Source organism: Pygoscelis adeliae, unplaced genomic scaffold (genome assembly GCF_000699105.1).
Source record: "Pygoscelis adeliae isolate BGI_AS28 unplaced genomic scaffold, ASM69910v1 Scaffold69, whole genome shotgun sequence".
NCBI lineage: Eukaryota > Metazoa > Chordata > Aves > Sphenisciformes > Spheniscidae > Pygoscelis > Pygoscelis adeliae.
The window spans coordinates 2330408-2344124 of NW_008825619.1; the positions used below are offsets into that span (position 1 = coordinate 2330408).

General features: G+C 38.2%; 1 protein-coding gene across 1 annotated transcript in view; it reads right to left on the reverse strand.

The window, feature by feature from the left end:
- HDHD1 (haloacid dehalogenase-like hydrolase domain containing 1) overlaps positions 1-13717 on the reverse strand; it is a 59128-nt gene that overhangs the window by 382 nt on the left and 45029 nt on the right. Inside the window, 1 exon segment of the mRNA XM_009333415.1 lies at positions 1-43. This exon segment is cut by the window's left edge and continues 14 nt beyond it. Within this exon segment, the coding sequence (XP_009331690.1) occupies positions 1-43 (43 nt within the window).

A 13717-nucleotide genomic window follows, 5' to 3' on the forward strand; every position in this document is an offset into this window, starting at 1 on the left:
GGGCTCCTTTGACTCCAAGTGGTGAATCTTCAAACACAAGACACTGAGAAAAAAGGAGGTGAGGGGAAAAATTAAAGAATAATGTTACTGTGAACTCTTTTGTTTTAAAAGAGAGAACGATCCCAAATAAAACTTAGTAGGAAAGTTAAATTCAACTCCTAGCTTACACATCCCTAATTAGAACAAGAGCAAACCTCTCAATTCAAACATCTGCATGGTAATTAACCTTAAATTCATTTCAATTCAAAAAAACATCAACATGCATACTTAAATCCCAGCAACTGGTTATCCAGATGTTCCTAAGTGATTTGTTTTATAAGGATGGGTTTAAGCACAAGCTTAATGTAAAGTTAAGCAAGTGCTTAAATACCTTTATAAGCAGGCAATTTAACTCTTCAAGACCAACTTTACAACCTGCAAAATGGCAAAAGCAGTGCTTTCACTTACAGGTGTGGCATTTCCTACATACACAAGAGGGGGAAGACTACACTACATAGGTCAATATTAGGATTTTGGATGAGCAGAGAGTAAGACAGAAGTCACTTGTCAGAAGAGTGCTGTTGAATTCATGCTCTATTTGCTTAATTCTTCCAAAGCAACTGTGAGAAAGAAAATCAGCAATTATATTGGAAGGTTACTTTTAGAGAAGAGGCAAGTTTAGTCAGGTAAAAGTTCCGTGTCTTACAATACCCACATTCATTCAAGATCGCAGTTTGGAAGCAAAGTTGTTAAAAATAATCAGTACATTATTTATGTGAATTTTGTAACTTAACATCAGAATATTGAATAGTAAATATATAACAAATCATCTAGTCTGAACTTTTATATAATAAAAGATAATGCTTCTGGAGTTCATTCCAGAATGTATATAATAAAGCATCTCTTCCTGACGTTACCCAGTCTTGAGTTTGAATTTTTGGTCACAGAGAATCCAAAGCAACCTTTGGCATGCAACCATCTCAAAAATTCTGACCTACGCTGACAAGTGGTTTCTAACACTTCTGCAATTCAGACTGCATTTATTTTCAATATTATTAGCACTGCTACTACTACTACTACTACCAAAATTACTGTCACAAGTAATTTCAGTAACTCAACACAGATGTTGGGATGGTTAGTGCAATTTTCCCCACCCCCTTTAGACAGTGCAACTCTGCCTTATCACAAATTTCTCTCTCATGCATTAAGCCCTTCTCTACAGTCATTATTGATCTACCAAATCCCTTCCTACATACCCAGGATGGGTTTTCTTATCCTTTTCTTCACAACACAATAGACTGTGGCAACTAATACCGAATGGGTAAGATTAATGATTTGCTAAACTTAGTTTAACTTTTGACTGAATCCAGATATGACACACTGGGAGAACATACAGCATACTGCATCTTTTAGGCTCTCTAACACACAACTATTCACCAGGGAAGATTATGGATGCACAACATTTGTCTGTTCTAGCTTTGCTCTAAGAGAACGAAGCTGCAACCCGCAAAAACTTTATTATGTTAAAAGAAAACATTTTTGCAAGATGTATTAAATGTCTGTACTAGATATACCCATCTGTATTAGACACTGTGGAAGAGGAAGAGGGAATGAACCTTTTCCTTCTGCTTTCTTTTCTTTTTAAAATATTGGTTCTTGCCCGTCAACATGTCAGCAACCACTTGGAGTCTGCCAAGAGAAAGTAAGGGGTGCTTTCTACCTTGCATGTAATAAAGTAAAACTTAATTAATGATTTTTAGTGAGCCAATGGAATCACACCAATCTCTTTGTGCTCATTTCCTTTATACAGTCACTGAATTCCAGTTTGAACAATGTGGTATTTTCAAATGTTGATCATTATCACTATTACTAACTACAAATATGTAACCAGCTGATTCTGCAAAGCTTGGAACAATTGCTATTAGAACGGAAGCATGGTTCTGCCTATAGGTTTTGTTCGTAACAATACCTTAGTTTGTGACCCTAAGTACTCTGAAGACTCTGAGGACAGTAAATGAAACCCTGACAGGCTTTGCCTTGTGAAGAGTAAGCTTAAATGTTGCACAGAATAGCATTATCAAGGGCTTTCAGAAACCTTTTCTAACCTAGCCCTAGCCCATACAAAGAAATGTACTTCTGCGCTCTGCCTTGAAAGACCTGATTGACTTCCACGATGTCACTAAGCTTACTGTACGAGAGGAATCGATGATTATGAAAGGCAATATGAATAATGAAAAGCTTAACTAATTCCCTGGAACTAGAAGCAATTAAAACTCTTAATTACCAAAGAAGCCAGGCAAATGACCCATAATTATAGTGGCTTCATTGTTACAGGAAATAAGTGTACTAGGTCTTCCTCCAGTCTTTCTTGCTACTGACACTTATTGTCAACAGCACAGCAACATTTTTAATGGATGACGAAAGGTTTACAGAGGTTCACGTACAAAATGGATTTATTAACTTTGCTGCACAGAGATGTTATAAACTGTTCACTCTCCTGGCCCACCCACATACTAAATTTAGAGATATGAAAGCAGTCAAGTTCTTCCCCATTTTGCATAAGTATTGCGACATCAGCATCACTCCAACTGAGAGAGACAGATGAGATTTATACAGACTTCAGCTGAGATTCTGGCTGCTTCTCTGCGTTATTTCTAAAACTTGTGTCACTGATCAATACTACTGCTATGAGACCTCTCAAAAGGTCATACTAATATAGGACAGTTTTCACTTTGGAATGAACTAGATGGTTAAAAAAGTGAAGTAGTAAGGCATACTAATTTATATTTCAGTCTATGAATCTAAAAAAAAAAAGAAAAATTAATCACTTAACCAAAGGAAGAAATAATAAAATCACTGCAGCACCTCATTACCTCATCTTCCTACATGAAATTTAATAATATAAGAAAAGCGTGTTAGTTAGGCTTTTGGTATGCACAGCAGGCCCTCTCCAACCTATATACTGTAAATGCCTGGATGGAATATTTACATAACTAACAGGGATATCCGTAAGTGTTACTGCTATTAGTGATAACCAAGAAGTCTGGAAGGATAAAAGATTAAGACCAGGTTTGAAATTAAGATTTTAAAAAACCTGTGAAGATAATATATATGCATGGGGAGTGCTTATTGAACACTACTATATATTGTTCTATAAAGACATAATGAAAAGAAAACTTTAATCTTCTTTAAAATGGGTAAATATAGCCTCAAATTCTTTCATATTGTATTAGAAAAATCTTCTGTTTGCTGGTTCTGGTCTGGTCTGGTTAGGCCCTTAATCTCAGTGGAAACATTTGCAGACATGGGGACTAAACCACACATTTTAGCACTTTGTCTTTGAACCAGAGTCTTACTGGTAAGATGTTGTGGTTTAACCTCAGCTGGCAACTGAGCACCACACAGCCGCTCGCTCATTCTGCCCCCCTGGTGGGATGGGGGAGAGAATTGGAAGAGTAGAAGTGAGAAAACCCGTGGGTTGAGACAAAAAACAGTTTAATAATGGAAATAAAATAAAATAATAAAATAATACTAATAACAATATACAAAGCAAGTGATGCACAGTGCAATTGCTCACCACCCACCGACCGATGCCCAGCCAGTCCCCGAGCAGCGTTCCCCCCTGGCCAACTCCCCCCAGTTTATGTACTGAGCATGACGTCACATGGTATGGAATGTCCCTTTGGCCAGTTTGGGTCAGCTGTCCTGGCTGTGCCCCCTCCCAGCTTCTTGTGCACCTCCAGCCTTCTCAGTCGGTAGAGCATGGGAAGCTGAGAAGTCCTTGACTAGTGTAAGCACTACTTAGCAACAACTAAACCATCGGTGTGTTATCAACATTATTCTCATCCCAAATCCAAAACACAGCACTGTACCAGCTACTAGGAAGGAAATTAACTCTATCCCAGCCAAAACCAGGACATTAGAGTATCAAATACTTCATTCCCTTTGGTAAAAAGAGTGAGAAGAAAAGGAACTGAGTATTTGTTAACTCCTTCCTTTTCTTCCCTAAAAATATTCTTTTAATATATTATTATTTTTACATTTTATTCCCCATATGCTCTGTGGGAAACAGCTACTACAGAATTAACAAGAAAATAATAAACTTTAGCTTTCTTTTTTTTTCTGTTATCACTGTAACATTTACCTTGTGATCTGTTCAAACCGAAGCCAACATGGTTAAGTCTTTCACTGGGCAAAATATACTTAAAAAAAATTCAGTCCTACTGAGTCTTACACAGAACTAAGTTAAAACTACCCTGCCTTCTGAGGAACTACTGACAGAATGACTCTCCCATCATACATAAAACCCCATTTCAAAACCACTGCATGTACGTACTCTGATTTAAAAAAAAAACACAAAAGGCATTTTGGGGACAAAAGTGATTAAAAAATAAAGAATAATAATTAATTTTATTCTTCCCTCCAAAAAAAAAATGAAAGCAAAAAGGGAAAACAGTGAAATTTTGAGGTTTCAAATCACAGTTTCAAAAAGGGTTGGTAAGAACTCTGAGAGGTTATCCCTATGTTCATTCTCCAAATTCTGAACAGGACCAGCTTCTTTCTGTGCTTGGTGAGAAGAGACAGTAAAAGATTATTGTATCTTCTGTCCTCAAATGACACAGAAACATTTGGTATCAGAATGTGACATATTATGTTTGGGGCTTCTAATGGATTGCATATTATACTTGTGTAACTTCTGTATTTATCATTGATTTTTCTCCTTCATGATCAAATCAACTGGTCAAAAGCGTGATGTGTTATTTGTAAAATTTGCACTCTGGAGACATTTGGTAACCTTATATATTAATTTACATATACATGCACAACGCAGTCTTCCATAAGCATTTAAGGCCTAATTCAAATTCCATCATATCATTAAAAAAGTCCCCGTTGATTTCAGTAGGCATCAAAGTGAGCCCCAAAACGGGCTGCAGGAAGAAATCCACCAAATATAGCCAGCTCATATTGATTTCAGAATGACATTGTTCATCTCTGTGAACCAGAAGGCAGTCAGGCCTTTCATTTCTACAGGTAATTTGTGGATTGTTCACTTCCAAAAGTATTTTGACTTTCCTCATTGTGAAAAACTAGCTCATACTCTGTGGTCATAATTCAAACCTAAGTAGTATCTAAGAAATAAATTATCAGTCTGAAAGACACTACTACTGCAATCATGGTTTTTGTTTTGTTCAACAACTTTTATCTCTTTTTCCTTGCTGACTCAATTTTTTCAGATTTTCAAAATAATTCCATGACTGACCAACTGTGTTACTAGTGTGAGTGACCCAGGAATTTTCAAGAACCATAATGTAATTCAGAATACAACACAGACCCATCTATATCCCTTACAAAATGTTGAGATGCTGAAAAGATGCTGTTTATCATTTATGGCAGGTGGTGGAAATTCACAAAAAGAGAGAAGAAACACCAGCAACTTCACTAACATGTCATAGTACAGATGCTGGGCTATTTTTTAGGTAATTGTGTTTTCTTTTTTCCTATGCTTTGATATACAAAGTGTCTAGGAACAAGGGGAAAATGTATTTCTGGGTGACCTATTTACCACCACAGTTACTTAAACATTATTGAATAAATGCATTTTAAGCAGCTACAGTATTTGCAATTTTGGCCTCCCACTGTGTTAACTCTCTGAAGAATTAACAAAAAACAATATGAAATAACTTGATTAATGTTCCTTTCCTAATCAAGTTTCTTTCCTACTCTTCGGACTTACACTCTGTCCAGAAATAGCTGGGAAAAGTGTCAGTAGCAATAATGAATTACACTTCACTTTATTTTAAGGACATATGCCAATTTGACTAGCCAGGGATAACAGAATCATATTAAATAAGCGGTTTAAGAAAGTCATGCAGCTTACAGTCCCATGACTTAGTTCCATTAAGGAAAATGAGGAGTAAGCCAAGATGTTTTTAAACGCTATAACAAATGAACAAACAAGCTGGAAACTTATAATCAAATGAATTAAGCATCAGAGTACCCAGAATACTAACTACTAGCCACCATTCTTTATGATTCAATGATTCATATTAAGAACTGTTTATACACACATATGCTTTTTAATTCAGATTTTTATTAACTCACTACTAAGAGTACGTTGCAGACCAGTATAAGAATCAAAATATTTACCAGAAGACTTACACCATAAAACCAAAAATCATTAGCATAATTATAAAAAAATGAAAAGGAAGTGTGTTACATCTGCATATAATTAGATCACTCTGCATTTCCAGCTCTTGCATAAATGCCACTTTACGTTTCAGCCCACACCAGCAGTTACTGTCTCACAAACCAGTTCACAGGGCGTTGGGTTAAGGTGGGCCAGAAGGAGTAAAACAGTTTGGATGGGGAAAAAGGAGGAGAAATTTCAAATTTCTTGCTTGTTTTCAAGACTTGATCAAGTGAAAGAAAGTGCTTCTGTTGAGTGACAGTCAGAGCCAGACACAGCGGCTCTGTGAGGCAGGGAGAAGGTCACATTTACATGCGGGGTTACTCTGATCATTCCGGATGGCTGGAGCACTCTTTTCACAGAGGACTGTGTGTTTAGAGGACAGCACACTGGGAACTTTGTATGGCAACTTGTGTTACAGGCCTCAAGAAATTCCCAGGCGTTTCTGAAACAGTGTCCAATTATCCCAGCAGCAGAAATCTAACTCAATCAACTGCAGCTTGGATTAGCCATAGAAGAGTATTGTTCTTTTATGGAGAACACAAGGCAAATACTCAAGATGCTCTCTACTGAGGCTACTCATACTGTGTAATGTGCTGGGGCTTTATGCCACTTATTTCTAAAAGTGGCCTAAAAACGAATTCTGTGCAATGAAATAGTTAATTTGTGCTGCCTTCCCTTCCATACAGAAGTACCTTTACTAAAACCACTGACTTTTGTGACACGCAATACACAACACATTCAAGTAACTGCACCTTGCATGCAGAGCTCAGAACCGTAGGATAATTTACACTGGAAGGGATCCCTGGAGGCCATTTAGAAACACCCCCACTCAACGCACGTCCAGCCAGAGCAGGCTGCTCAGGGCCTTGACCAGGTGAGCTTTGAGTATCTTCAAGGATGCAGATTCCACATACCTCCTGGGCAACCTGTTCCCATATTTTCCCAGCCTTATGGTGAAAATGGTTTTCCGAGCATCAAGCAGGAGTTTCTTGTGTTCCAGCTTGTGCCTGTTGCCTACTTCATGATCACTCTGCACCTTGGAGAAGAGGCTGGCCCCATCTCCTCAGCAAACACATCAGAGATACGAGCCAGGTACATCCAAACGAAGAGCTGTTTTGATGAATCCAAATTCTAAGTCTCAAACTGAAACTGGAAGTAGGTATCAAAGTATTTCCTGAATAAATGCAATGAACTTTTTGCCACAGGGAATGTCTACAAAGGCGCAGGCCCAGCACAGCAGGCTGACGATGGCAGGTACCCTGCCTGTTTTGTGTAACTGGACACCACCACTTGCCTATAACCAACTCAGCAGGTGCTGCAGAAGGCAGCTGATTCTCATGGAGCAATCCAATTTTTTCAAGCGGCATAATTTTTTGGCAATAGTTTCTTTTTGCTCTATAATGTCTCCTTGACCAGTGTTATTTTCCCGTACAGAAAGACCAGCCTGCGTACTGAAATGTACCTTAATCTGGTCTAAACATCAACTTAATTATTGTATAATCTTTGACAGACATGTTAATAACAACCCACATATGCTTCAGACGTAAAGTCATTTCCTAATTTCTTCAGTAAAGAAAGAAAGGGTGAGAAGAGGCATTCACCTTTAAACAGCTTTTCATTGGGAGTGAAAAAAAGTCATGGAAAAGGTATTTTTTTTTCTATTCAGTACAAGCTTCTCATTGAACTGTACACGTCACAGTGTCACCGGTCTGGAGTGACTTGGTGAGAAGTAGCTGTGTTACACTTTAACTCTTCAAGATCAGGAAGAAAAGTGGTTTTCTTTCAAACAGATGAAAGTTACCTTTCAGAAAATATTTAAGATCAATAGCATAAAACTCCAAGCACGATGCCACAAACTAGCACCTTTAAGTAAGAAAACCAAAACACTAACAAAATCCTAATTATAATTTTCTACATATTTCAACTACAGGAAACAAATACTTGTATTAAAAATGGCAATTCTCTGTTCTCAGTATAGATTTTCTAAGAGGAAGGTGGACAACAAAGTACAAAAGTAAGTTGGAAAAAATATTAACTCCTAATTTGTTGAATTTGGGCAAACACCTGAACTGAATCTTACAGAACTCCTGTTGGAAATTGGCTTTTGTAACTTTTAAAAGAAAAAAGAAAAAAAATTTTTATGACATTGCTTGGAAGAATAACTTAATAGTACTGGCTTCACAAAAAACAAGAGAATGAAAGCAGGAAATTAAAAGCTCGTTTTACTCCAGTACAAACCAAAACTAAGAACAACTCCTAAAATCTTTAAAAAATGTAGTATCTTGGAGAGAGTCACACCTCATAAGAGGGTTAAAGAAATGGAAGAGACAAAGAAGAGGAATAAACTTAAGATAATCAGCACTAGGAAGAACCATTAGAATCTGAAATAAACACACTATTTTGAAAAAGGAAATAAATTAACATCATAAAGAGATACAAAACTGTAAAGCTTCAGATTTTGAAACACAGTAGTATGAAGGTTTGACTCTGGGTCATTTTGGGGGACATTTGCTTAAACGGAATTACTTCAATGTTTTCTTTTGAACTCATTGATATTCAAAGTACTATTTCCACTAAAATATGAACTTGTAAAATAGCAATGGTATTAACAGTAACTGTTACAAAATTAGTCTGTTACAACTATGCAAGGATAATATATGCTTCAATATAATGTATTTCCACCATATGCCATTAGATTAAATTCCATGTACATGTTTAAGACAAAAGCAAAAGTGACCAAATTAGACAATTTCCTCCTAATCAGGCTCCTAACCTGTTCCTAGGAGGTAGTTTCAAAAGTAGCCGAGCCAAACTAATGGTTTGCTGCCAATGAACGGTTGCTTCTTCCTTCTTTCTTTATCTCCTGTTAACCGGTGTATGCTTTCATCTGTCTCCTAGTGATGGGTGTTGTGTTTGCGTGCCCTTCTGTGAATCAACTCTGTATCCTAATAGAAAACTATTCCATTAGGCTCATAAACTGGAGAACAACCACATAACAGCTGGGAGTGAGCAGGAAGACTGAAGAGGAATATAAATCCTCCTTTTTGGGCAGTGTTTAAATCATAGAGGGGTTCATTCATCCTTTCAAACTAGTCTTATTCCTGGCATGCCTTGCATTTGCCTGAAGCAGACCGTATGTGCAAAACCACAAAACGGCTGCGCAAAGTTTTGCAGAACCTGCTCTTTCAACACAAGCCCAACTGCGGGCATGGGATTATGGTTATCAACATCACAATTCCACAATTTATTTTGCCATAGCAATCTAAAAATATCACATCTGAAATGAAAGGCCTCATTACATTGATAATCAGATCTATTTAAGTAACTGCCCTCATGATTTCAAAAGGTGATTTCTCAGCCTCTTAGTTGGCAAAGCTGCTTTGACTGTGCAGGCAAACACAGCTCAGAACTCAAAATTTCTTACAACATTTTCTCTACCTGAGAAAGTATTTCTGTGTGCTAAATACAGTATTTCTAAAGAACATGAAATCTACCACCAAAAGTAACAAAATTAATAATAAACACCATATTTCTACATATACTAAGTATGCTATACCTCTTTTGAACTATTTATTATGAGAAATAATTAATTCAATGGAGAGCACTCTCCTAACCCTGAATGAGGGATTAACTTTAAGAGCACAGCAAGATGTACTAGATCAATACAATTATTATTGGTAAAAATAATGTATTAAGAGGAAAGTTAAAAAGAAAATGTCAAAGTTATTTTTTTAAGAGTTCAGTAGAGAAGTAACTTCTTTCATATTAATTTCTAGCTTGTTTTTATCAGCTTGCTTTGTTTATTTTAGGGAAGCAATAATTATCCAGGTATTTCAAGCTATGAAAACTGTAAGATGGAAACCCAGTGAATATCAAGCAGTTTTATGTGAATCAATCATTAAAACAGACTACTACTCTAAAAAATTTATTTCCACTGTAAACTCCAAGTTCAAATATTTCTGTAAATATGAACATTAACACACTCTTAAAATTAATTCATATGTAGAAAGTTGTTTACGTCTTAATCTCCTGTTGCAACACTTCTGTCAAAATTCCCCTAATAATATCATCTAGCTATTTAAAATACTGCACAGAAACACTTTTTTAAAATGCATTGATGACCCACAGTTATCCAGCTGTGCCTATTCTTCTATTAGACCAGCTCTACCAGATAAGAGAATGCTACTAGTTTCAGGCACTCAGCTGTTCAAAGAAACAAGTTTATCATTATCTGGGTTCTCATCAGCTTTTTCTTAATATCGTTTTTATTTAAAAAACCTCTCATCTGTATATTCCAATCAGAAATAATGTTCAGATGTCAACAGGGTATAAAGCTGACAGATGGCAGACTAATTTAAAAGGAAAACTACCACCTATCTGCCTGTAAATTGACCTCTCATGGGCAAAGTCCTCAAAACATTGCAACAGGCCATATGCTTAAGTGAAAACTACTTGCTCATCCAACACAATAATGATTTTATATTAAAAATAAGAATCACCACTTACCTAACGAATCCACTGATCTGAAGTATCCTGCATTTGCTGACCTTCAGTGAGTCTTTGGAAAATGGATGAGGGTTGATTTCCCATTTAAACTAAACGTGTCCTTTTCTCTGTGACTGTTGGAACTGTTGCTCTACAGCTTGCTGCCATGTTATTGTGCTACCGTGTTATGGATTACAGATGCCCACACATAATATACATACACACTCACACAGAAAATAAGCAAATGCTACATAAATCTCGTATGGACTCACAGAATCACAGGATCCCAGGATGACTGAGGTTGGAAGGGAGCTCCGGAGGCCACCTCGTCCATCCCCGTGCTCAAGCAGGGACACCTACAGCCAGTTGCCCAGGACCATGTCCAGACAGCGATTGAGTATCTCCAAGGAGGGAGACTCCACCACCTCTCTGGGCAACCTATGCCAGTGCTCGGTCACCCTCACGGTAAAAAAGTGTTCCCTGATGTTCAGAGGGAACCTCCTGTGTTTCAGTTTGTGTCCACTGCCTCTGGTCCTGTCACTGGACACCACTGAAAAGAGCCTGGCTCTTTCCCCTTTGCACCCTCCCTTCAGGTATTTACATACATTAATAAGATCCCCCCTGAGCCTTCTCTAAGCTAAACAGTCCCAGCTCGCTCAGCCCTTCCTCACATGACAGATGCTCCAGTCCCTTAGCCATCTCTGTGGCCCTTTGCTGGACTCCCTCCAGTAGCTCCATGTGTCTCTCATACTGGGGAGCCCAGAACTGGACGCAGTACTCTGGGTATGGTCTCACCAGTGCTGAGCAGAGGGGCAGGATCACCTCCCTCAACCTGCTGGCAACACTCCTCATCATTGGCCGCCTCTGCTGCAATGGCACATTGCTGGCTCATGGTCAACTTGGTGTCCCCCAGGCATCATAATTATCTTTTTTTCTGAGAGTATGAAATGGATTTGCTTTTCTTTCCTGTTCAGAAGTGTGCAGCCACACTCACTAGTGCAGAGACAGATGGCACTGTAATGGAACTTCTAAATTTAAAGGTTTGAATGACAAATGTGCAAAAAATGCAGACAAAACATATTGCTAAGTGACCATTAGAGAACTTACAATGAGAATAGAAAACACTCCATTAGGAAGTGTCTCAGTCACCCCAATACTGATATAAACACATTTCTTCACAATTAAGTCAAAGGCAAATTGCTTTCTTTACAAATGCTTGCAGTCAACTTACAAACAAGCACCTGAATGAGAGTTAATGTGCTTATAACATACTTACTTTGGGAAAAAAACTAAGTCGTCTCTGCCTAAGCACAGGCCACCCCTCTTTTCTTCTTTTTAAAATCAAATTATGTGTATTTATATATTAGTAAGACTACCGTGGCATACTGCAAACAGTGATTTTACCTTGCTCTAGCCATCACAACACATGACCTGAAAGAAACCACCTCTCATACAGCAACATGATCAGTTCAGAAATAGATGCTGCCACAGGTATTGCCAAGAATCTGGGTAAACTGACAGGCAGCTGAGTGCTACGAGCAGCATTTTGCTGATAACTTGGAAGTTTCAGCTCCCAGACAGTATATAAGGATTCCCTGGGGAAACCAGACTGCAGCAGGTATGTCAAGGTGACAAAGTATCACTGCCACACAATCCACTGAAAGATATGTTCTGGCTACCAGGTAAAATATGCTGTGACTACAAAAAAAAAGGACAGGCTGTGAGGTGAAGAAGCAAAAGAGAATCTCAAACACTATGATTCCGTATACAGGAAATAGCTCAAGTAATTTTTCCCCATTTTTTTCCTGATTAGAAGTTGTAGTGTTTTCTCTCTATATTTAAAAACTTTGCTGATTGATTTCAACTACTTCTAGTGAGATACAGGTAAGATTCATTATTGAATACAGAAAATTTATAAATCAGATGGCAAATATGTCTAAAGAGTGAGGACTGAAATTTCTCATCCGTACATAAAGATTGTCTTGGGGATATATGTTCAGGGTTTGCAGGTCTTGATGGTGTAGCTAAACACATCTGTTTCATATTCTTCAAAGGTTTGTAAGTTCTAGTCTTAGCAAGGAAAACAATGTGAGAAAAGACACTAGAACTTCTATTTTCTCCATTGACCCTGCATCTGCAGATAAAATACTTCAATACTTTCAAAGCCATACAGAACAGTCTCCCCATTGACAAGTAAAGTAGTAATTTAACAAGTAGTTCTATGGAATATCAAGAGATAATGGGTTAAAACCAGAAAGAAACAACTACTCTATCTAGAACTACTGCTATTATAATTTGAACCAGGTCAAGATTTAACTTTGTAACCAAAAGAAACAGGAAGACAACCTTAACAAAATCAAGTGACAACTGTAATTTTGAGCTTCTTCAGATTACCAGCATCTTGCATCTAGGTGGAGAGCAAAGACATTGCTCAGGACACTCTAAATGCTTTCCTCGATCAGATGTTCTTGTGTTTAGCAGTGGCAGTACTGCAGGCTGCCAGCTCAGGTTCTTCACTCCTACTTCCCTATCAACTAAAAAAGTTTTTCTCCCTGCTTTGGATGCCTTCCTAACTACCCTCCTTGGAGAAAAGGAGCACAGCTTAGCTAGACAGTTTTTAATTAATAAGAATCTTTCCTTCCAGATCTTTTGTGGTTATTAAACATCACGTTACTAGTAAGTCCAAAGAGCATCTATGGAGCATTAGCAGTTAAAATTGCCAAGTACATTTCTACAGAGAGGGATCTGTACATTCTCATATGTAGAAATACATATATATATGTGCACACACATATACATACACACATTAGTTTATGCAATAGAAGTGCTCGTCTTTGCACACAGAAGCACGGCAGGAGCAACAAGGGCAGGTGGGGGAGCCTGAATCACATCCTGCCCGGCTGCTCCCAGGCCCACCACAGCAGCCATCAGCCTACTAGAAGCTTATCCCTGGGCTGCCTGATGGGGCAGGAGGCCCAGGGGCAGCCCCAGAAGCCTTGCGAGGGCAGCGGAGGCCCCTGGCCCAGCCACTCCCGGTGCCAGGGGAGGCCCTGGGCCGGGCCC